This window comes from Cebus imitator, unplaced genomic scaffold (genome assembly GCF_001604975.1).
Source record: "Cebus imitator isolate Cc_AM_T3 unplaced genomic scaffold, Cebus_imitator-1.0 Scaffold93, whole genome shotgun sequence".
NCBI classification, from domain to species: Eukaryota; Metazoa; Chordata; class Mammalia; order Primates; family Cebidae; genus Cebus; species Cebus imitator.
This window is the reverse complement of record NW_016107408.1, coordinates 5681068-5689765: the sequence shown is the minus strand read 5'-3', so window position 1 is coordinate 5689765 and position 8698 is coordinate 5681068. Positions and strand designations below refer to the sequence as shown.

Sequence of the window (8698 nt, the reverse complement as noted above, 5' to 3'; positions counted from 1 at the left end):
TATATATATATAAAAACAAAAAATGAAATAAAAGAAATAAAATGCTTGGGACTAGAGCATTTTGGATTTCAGAACCTTTTGGATTTTGGAATATTTGCATTATACTTACTGGTTGACCATCCCAAATCCAAAATTTCAAAATCTGAAACGCTCCAGTGAGCATTTCCTTTCAGAGTCATGTTGGCACTTCAAAAACTCAGACTTCGGAGCATTTCAGATTTCAGGTTTTCTGATCATGGATGCTCAACCCATATCTGTATCAGGAAGAGGGCTGCTCTAAGGCAACTTTTATTACCCAGGAGACCATCTCTGCATACATAACAAGACAACCTTCATTCACCATACACTTCCTCCCCTCACTTTCCCATAACCTGGTCAACCTGGTCACACCCTATCCCAGTCCCCCGCCTTTTCTTTAGAGACAAGGTCTCACTCTGTCACCCAGGCTAGAGTGCAGTGGCGTGATCTTGGGTCACTGCAACTTTCACCTCCCCGGTTCAATATTCTCCTGCCCCAGCCTCCCGAGTAGCTGGGATTACAGGCGTGCATCACCACACGAGGCTAATTTTTATATTTTTAGTAGAGACGAGGTTTTGCCATGTTGGCCAGGCCGGTCGGTCTCTAACTGCCAATCTCAACTGATCCACCCACCTCAGCCTTCCAAAGTGCTGGGAATACAGGTGTGAGCTACTGCGCCCAGCCTCATGTCAATTTAATTCCTGGCTCAGCCAAAGAACCTAGAAGGCTGGAGGGAAGCCAGTTTTTGCTCCCCTACAACGCCCATTTTACGGATGAGGAAACTGAAGAACAGAGAGGCTAAGTAATATGTCTGCTGTGTCTTACACAGTGAGGAAGCAACAGAACCAGGATCTAGACCCAGGCCATGTGGCTGCAAAGTCCCTGACCCTAACCACTACCCAGGCCCTCTGATGCCTGGCACATAGACCTCGGTGAACTGGAGTTACTGCTCTGCCAGCCAGCCCCTGGCAGAGTTCAGAGACTGTTCGCAATCACAGATCCTCTGCAGGTACTGAAGCCAAAGAAACAGGACGCCTCATTCTCGGCACCTCCAGGGCGATGTCCTTGCTCTCTTTGAGACATCGGGCTTGGTGTGGGTATAAGATAGTTGAGCTGGAAGGTGTTGGAGAAAAAGGCTGGGACTGGTTCAGAAGCCAGCATCTACAAGCCACCTGGGGTCAAGCTGTGATTGACTGTACTGTGTCCCAGCACAGTACCCAGCAGACTGGCCTTCCAGGACCACTGGAAGAGACATAATCTGAGAACTGCTAGATGTGAACACTCTCTGGGGGCTGACCCTCTCCTATACCAACAGCCCACATGCCACTCCAGGCTCCAGCCCTCGGTATCACACCATCTGCTGGAGCTGTCCCAAGGCTCCTCAACTCAACCTCAAGCCACATGACACCCACCATAGGACGGTGCTGTCAGACGCTGCAGTCGCCAGACAGGCGTGGCCTTTGAATCATACAGAAACTCATGTAATCCTCACACCAACAGCATGGATGGAATGGCTCTGAGTATCATGTCTATCTCCGAGGCATGTAACCTGCTCAAGGTCACACAGCTGGCAAGCCTGGCACTTCGCACCACTTACTACTGGGCAAGCTACCTCTCCATAAATGGAGAACACTGTTGTTGCGATTGTGTGCAAATCAAAACAATCAAAAAATATTACTTTTCCCCAAATCTGCTCTTCGCCACTCCTGGCCTGGGCTCCCCCTCCCAAGGCCTGGCACCACCACCCACCCAGGTCAGAGACTCCATGGTCATCCTGGACACCCACCTTCCCTCCCATCCCCTCTTTTTTCTTTTTTTCAAGATGAAGTCTTGCCCTGTCACCCAGACTGGAGCGCAGTGGCGCCATTCCAGCTCACCAAAACCTCTGCCTCCCGGGTTCAAGCAATTTTCCTCCTCAGCCTCCTGAGTAGCTGGGACTACAGGCGTGCGCCACCATGCCCGGCTAATTTTTGTATTTTTAGTAGAGACGGGGTTCTACCATGTTGTTCAGGCTGGTCTCTAACTCATAACCTTGTGATCTGCCAGCCTTGGCCTCCCAAAGTGCTGGGATGACAGGCGTGAGCCATCGCGTCTGGCCCCATTCTCTCTTTACTGTCCCATCAGCAGGTCTCTGCAATCGGATGCCCTGAATAGTTCTCTATTCAATGGGTCTCAAACCAGGAGCGATTTTACCTCTCAGGAGACATTCCACAATGTGTGGAGACATTTTTGGTATCACATCTTGGCAGGCTGTGTGTGTAGGACCAGGGACACTGCTCAATAGTCTACGGTGCACAGGGCCGCCTCCACAGCACAGCCAGCCTCAAGTGTCATCCATCAGTGCTAAAGATGAGAAACCCTGCTCAACTCATGCCTTGTCCCCTAGCCCCTTCCTTCTGGGCCCTATCTAGTCACTACAATGTCTCCTTGCTCTGAGCTTACCTGCTTTGCCCAAAGAGTAAAAATATCTCTAGGTTTATCTTTCCTACATTGTAAATGGGACCATTACTCGCTCCCTTGCTCATAATCCCCTAGGGCTGCAGGGTCAGTCGGTTCAGGCCGGGATGCCAGCATTCAGCATCCTCCCTGCCTCCTCAGCCTAGGCTGTGGAGGGGCAGACCACCCGGGATCCCAAATCCTCTGGGATCTGGTCTCATCCTTCAATCCCACAATGCTCCGCAACACTCCCTGAGCCTGGATGAGTCTACTGGTGGCTTCTGAGTCCCCCAGGCTCTCTCCTTCCTTCTCTCTACTCCCAAGTCCTGAAATTTCAGGCCATAAGCCTCCTCCTTCCCACAGACTATAAAAGTGAAGGGAAGAGGCCTAATCAGATTCTCATAGCCCTGAGCCTTGGGCTGTGGATCCAGTAAGTGCTCAATGCATGCTTCTTGCATATGAATGAAAAGAGGAAGGCAGAGGAGGAGGAGGAGACCCAGGAGCCTCCCTCTGCCACCCCCAGGCCTGGGAGCGGGCCAATCAAGTTTAGGAACCACTGTTGAGAATGGGGGAAAGAGGGAGGGACAATTCCTCACCCCAGCTCCACCCCAGTTGCACAGAAAGAACTTTGGGAGCAGGGGAGGAGTTCAGCCCTGTTTGCTGAGCCTGTGGGTCAGGTTTCTGCCACCTTTTCAGAGTAACAGACTGAAGGCAGATGGGGATCACCATTCCATCCCTGTGGACACTGAAGCTTTGAGACCCAGCACCCATAGGCTACTCCCTCCAGAGCAAGAGTAGCAGGCTCTAGGGGTCCTGAGATCTCCCATTCCCAACACCTGCACCCCCATATCCCAAGGCCCAAAAGCGAGCTGGTGGGAAGTACACTGGCGTAGGAAGGCCCTAACTCTGGAGGCAGATGTCCTTGTGGCAAAGCTCCATCAGGGACACCAACTTCTCCCACAGGCTAAGAAACCCAGAGGAAAACAGCAGGGCAGGTGGGGAGCGCTGACCCACCTCTCCCAACAGGGAGGTCAGGGAGGTCCCCTCCACCCTGCAACAGCAGCTGACATTCCTGGGCCACTGTGCTAGCACTTGTCACCTCATCCCACGTAAGCCCTTAACAAGCCTATGGTTTGGGTGACACGATCATCCAGCTTCTACATGGCAAAGTTGGGTTCGCACCTGGGCAAGCTGACTTCTGCACTTGTCAAATTAACAAATAAAAATACAACCAGGTGGGTGCTGTGGCTTACGCCTGTAATCCCAGCACTTTGGGAGGCCGAGGTGGGCAGATCACGAGGTCAGGAATTCAAGACCAGTCTGGTCACCATGGTGAAACCTCATCTCTACTAAAAATACAAAAAAATTAGCTAGGCATGGTGGTGAGTGCCTGTAATCCCAGCTACTCAGGAGGCTAAGGCAGAAGAATCCCATGAACCCAGGAGGCAGAGGTCGTAGTGAGCTGAGATCACACCGCTGCACTCCAGCCTGGGCAAAAGAGCGAGACTGTCTCAAAAATAAATAAATAAATAAAAATTAAAAAAAAAAATACAACCAAAGAGAATTCCTCATTCATCACGGGAGACATCCCTTTTCCAAACTGCCTGGTCTTACATGAACTGCTTCCTTTTAGCGGCAAGGGAGCCCAAACGGAAGCCCCCAACAAAAGCCAGATGTCCAGCCCTCAGCATGCTGGGAGGCTCTTGGATCCCCGGGGCAAGAGCATCACAGTGTCCTGGTCCCTGCAGCCCACCTTCCCAGCAGAGTGAACCAAAGCACAGGTGAGAAGGCCCCACACTGCTCGGTGGCCCAGGAGCTGAAAAGCCACACTGCACACCTCCTGTGCACTAATGCCTGTCCTGACCTTCTCAGGCCCCAGGCCCCTGAGGGGAAGCCCCATGGGGCTTCTGGTGCCCTGGGTACAGGTTTGGGATTGGTGTAGTCCGATGCCAATTCTGGCTCATTCTCCTGGCACTTCTCCCTACTCACCCAGCCGGGGCCTGCCAGAAGGAATCACGTGCTCAGCCTGTAGGGGAGCTGCATTTTCCTTCAGGGGCAATTTGAGAAGGGACAAACAGCCATGGCCTGTGACTCCAGGGCCCCAAGGGACATTGTTACCCCCTGCAGAGTTCATCTTTTCATCACGCACGTCCCTAAGCCTCCTTGACAACCCTGTGCCAAGGTAGGCAGGGCAGATCATTTTATTCCCATGATACAGGTAGGGAAACTGAGGCTCAATGAGGTGGGGTGACATGCAGAGGTCACACAGCCAGGGAAAGACTTGGGATGAGGAGTCATGAGGGCATCCAATTCCTCTTTCCTATAAAAGCCCTTTCACCGGGCCCCATTTCCAAAGTCAGAGTCCCAGGAGGCATTGCAGGCACCAGCTATACCTCAATCCAGCCCCAGCCTGAGCTCCCGGGCCCACAACCCAGGTCGCCTCCCCTGCTCTCCCTAACTTACCTTGTTAAACTGGAACAGGTCCCGCTTGAGCCTCTCCCGCACAGGGTCGTGCCCTGGCCTCAGGAACCGCCTCATTCTGCTTGGTCTGCAGCCCCCACCGGAAACCTAGAGAAACAGGAGGAGCTGCAGGGGCCTGTCCTGGCACTCAGGTATCGATGAGGCCCAGCCCAAACAGGCGGTGCAGCCCTCTCTCTCCAAGTCCAGTAGGCAGCCACCCCGGGGCCAGGCCGGCTTCACAGTGACCGCCCATGCACCCTGGCTTCCCCACGCTCAGATCTAGAGGCCGGACCACCTCAGGGCTGAAGGCTCTCACCACCTGTGGCTTTATAATGGGGCAGGAAAAGCTGGGGGAGGAAGCCATTTAGCCTGGCTTTATGAGCACAAGGAGGGCCCGCCAGCCCTGAGGTTAATTAGCTTAATTGTTAACCTGTTTCTGAGAAACCATGAAACTCCAGCTAAGCAGAAAGGGAAACCTCACAAGCCTCTTCCTCCAAAATTGGGTGGAAGGTGGAAACACCAAGGCTGTTCCCAGATCAGAGCCCAAGTCGGGGCGGCCCAAGGGATTCCAGGCCAGGGCCCCGGGGAAGATGCCTCTTCCTTCTAACCTCGGGGAAGGCTGTCCATGGGCCCTCGGCCTCAGCCTCTCCAGCCACAGCCACGAGGAACTCGAGTGGGCAGGGGTGGCACAGGGCACTCAAAGTGCTGGCCCATCCCACTGTGCCCGGGGTCTCTGCGGGTCCCCTCCCCTCTCTCTGGCTAGCCCCAGTCCAACCTTCCTGTGCTCTATTGGGGTGTGCTCAGAAAGGTTCTCTTTTCCATGGGCCCAAGTGGAGAATAATCAGGAGAAATCTGCTCCCAATAAAGAAACCAGCTTGAGGCCCCCAAACTCTCCGCCCACCACAGAATCCATTCCCAGCCCAAGGGGAAACTATTTCTGGATTATCCTTGGGGGAAGGGGAAGGAGCCTCTGTGCTCCAGCTTCTGGCTTCTAGTAGCTCAGCCTCCTCCTGACCACAGGACAGCAAGGCCCATCCTTGGGAAGCCCAGACACAGGCCCACCTGGGGCACAGCTCTGTTCACTCCCAGCAGGATGGGGAAGGAAGCAGATCTAATCCCCACCCTGGAGGCGCGCACTGCAGGCAGGGGCAGGTAGAGACAGGGCAGCTCAGTGTGTTGAGTGCTCTGACTACAGGAAGGAGAGGGAACACCTGGCCCGAATCGGGGAGGGCAGCTCATATTTGAGAAGAAGGTATCTACGTCCGGGCACAGTGGCTCACGCCTATAATCCCAGCACTTTGGGAGGCAGAGCCGGGCGGATCATGAGGTCAAGAGATGGAAACCAACCTGACCAACATGGTGAAAGCCCTGTCTCTACTAAAAATAGAAAAATTAGCCGGGCGTGGTGGCGGGCACCTGTAGTCCCAGCTATTATGGGGGAGGGGGTGCGGGTGAAGGCTGGGTGCGGTGGCTCACGCCTGTAATCCCAGCACTTTGGGAGGCTGAGGCGGGTGGATCACCTGAGGTCAGGGGTTTGAGACCAGCCTGGCCAATGTGGTGAAACAAAAAAAAAAAAAGAAGGGCATCTAAGCTGAGGCTTGAAGGATTTCGGGTTCTTGGGAGGTGGCAAAAATTAACTATCAGGTCAGGACTTTGCATATGATAGGATCCCATGTGATCTGGGCCGGGTGGGAGAAGGTAGGTAACGTGCGTGGCAGAATTGGGGGTGTCTTCTGGCAGAGGGCTTGCCATGCTGGGAGGGTGACCTGATTTTGCAAAATCACACTGTAAAAAAGAGGCAGTTCTGTAATCCCAGCACTTTGGGAGGCCAAGGCAGGTAGATCACCTGACGTCAAGAGTTCCAGACCAGCCTGGCCAACATGGGGAAACCTCATCTCTACTAAAAATACAAAAATTAGCCAGGTGTGGTGGCAGACTCTGTAATCCCAGCTACTCAGCAGGCTGAGGCAGGAGAATCGCTTGAACCTTGGAGGCGGAGGTTGCAGAGCAGAGATCGGGCCATTGCAATCCAGCCTGGGCAACAGAATAAAAACAACCTCTGAAAACAAAAAAAAAGAGGCAGAGCCACATCCTCCTTGAGTGAAAGGATCTGCAGGGTCAGTTACTTCTAAACCGAATACCAGGAACCAGCCCCCTTCTGGGGAAACTGAAAAGGTGGGTCAAGGTCAGTATGAAATATTCCTGCCTTGATATTTTGGAGGAGTCAGCCCAAAGGTAGGGTCCCCATTGCTGGGGAAGAGCAGGTGGCCAGGAAACTCCTAGGGCCCACTTGATCCAAGGCTCTGAGGGGGTTCAGAGAACAGGCACTGGCTGGGAAAGCCCCTGGGGCTTCTGGGAATGGAAATGAGAGGACACTGGACCCAGCGTTCCAGCCTGGGGGAGGGCAGCTCAGGCTTATAAACCAGTAGGACTCCTGGGGGCTCACACACCAACCCAGGGCCCAGGCCGAGGTCACTGGGTCAGAAGTCAAAGGAAGCTTGGTAGGGGCTCCCTGGAGAGCGACCACCACCTGCAGACTCCAGGGAGGGGAGAAGAGGGCACAGGGCCATCTGTGCCAAAGACTCCACACAGGCTCAAAGGTGACAAGGCAGAACTGGGAGCTGGGAGGAGGTGCCGGTAGGAAGGAGGGAGACAGGATATAGCAATGTCATCAGGAGAGGGCCCCACTGAGTCAGGAGGGCGAGGACACAGCACCACCCACCCAAATGCTGGAGCACCTGCTATGCACCCGGGAATGCGTGTACCAAACCCTCTGCAGCCTACTGCATTTAAACAATTTTGCTCGGCCGGGTGTGGTGGCTCAAGCCTGTAATCCCAGCACTTTGGGAGGCCGAGGCGGGTGGATCACGAGGTCAGGAGATCGAGACCATCCTGGTCAACATGGTGAAACCCCGTCTCTACTAAAAAAAATACAAAACGTTATCTGGGCATGGTGGCGCATGCCTGTAATCCCAGCTACTCAGGAGGTTGAGGCAGGAGAATTGCCTGAACCCAGGAGGCGGAGGTTGCGGTGAGCCGAGATCACACAATTGCACTCCAGCCTGGGTAACAAGAGCGAAACTCTGTCTCAAACAAACAAACAAACAAAAAACAATTTTGCTCAAGTAGTCTGCACCCATTGCAGAAAAAGCAAATACAGAGGAGAAAATCCTCCCTAAATCCCAGCACCCAGAGAGCCACCGTCATGGGTCACTCAATGTCCTGGCCACCTCCTTTCCTTGGCGCTGAGTACATTTGTGAGCGTGGAGCTCCTCAACACCACCCTGATCTCAGAAGCCACCTGAAAGGTAAGTGGAATGTCCCCACTCAACAGGCAAGAAAACAGACCACAGCAGCGAAACACCTTGTCCAAGGCCACCAAGTAGGAAGCGGCAGAACTCAGACTGGACCCCAAGTCAGAAGGGCTCTGGACGGCAGTGAAGGATGGATGATATGGGACAGAGGATGCCCAACGATGCCCCTGTAGTTAAAAGGCAGGGACACGGCCGGGTGCTGTAGCTCACACCTGTAATCCCAGCACTTTGGAAGGCTGGAGTAGGCGGATCACGAGGTCAGAAGATCGAGACCATCCTGGTTAACACAATGAAACCCTGTCTCTACTAAAAATACAAAAAATTATCCAGGCATGGTGACACGAACCTGTAGTCTCAGCTACTCGGGAGGCTGAGGCAGGAGGCTTGAACCCAGGAGGTGGAGGTTGTAGTGAGCCGAGATTGTGCCACTGCACTCCAACCTGGGGGACAGAGCAAGACTCATCTCAAAA

The 8698-nt window shown here is 53.7% G+C and overlaps 1 protein-coding gene across 6 annotated transcripts in view; it reads right to left on the bottom strand.

The window, feature by feature from the left end:
• Positions 1–8698, bottom strand: part of LLGL2 (LLGL scribble cell polarity complex component 2) — a 50232-nt gene that overhangs the window by 27769 nt on the left and 13765 nt on the right. For all 6 annotated transcript variants that reach the window (XM_017535747.1, XM_017535748.1, XM_017535749.1 and 3 more), the window contains exon 2: positions 4918–5022. In XM_017535747.1, the coding sequence (XP_017391236.1) occupies positions 4918–4992 (75 nt within the window). In that variant the 5' untranslated portion in view covers positions 4993–5022. The remainder of the gene's footprint in view (positions 1–4917; positions 5023–8698) is intronic.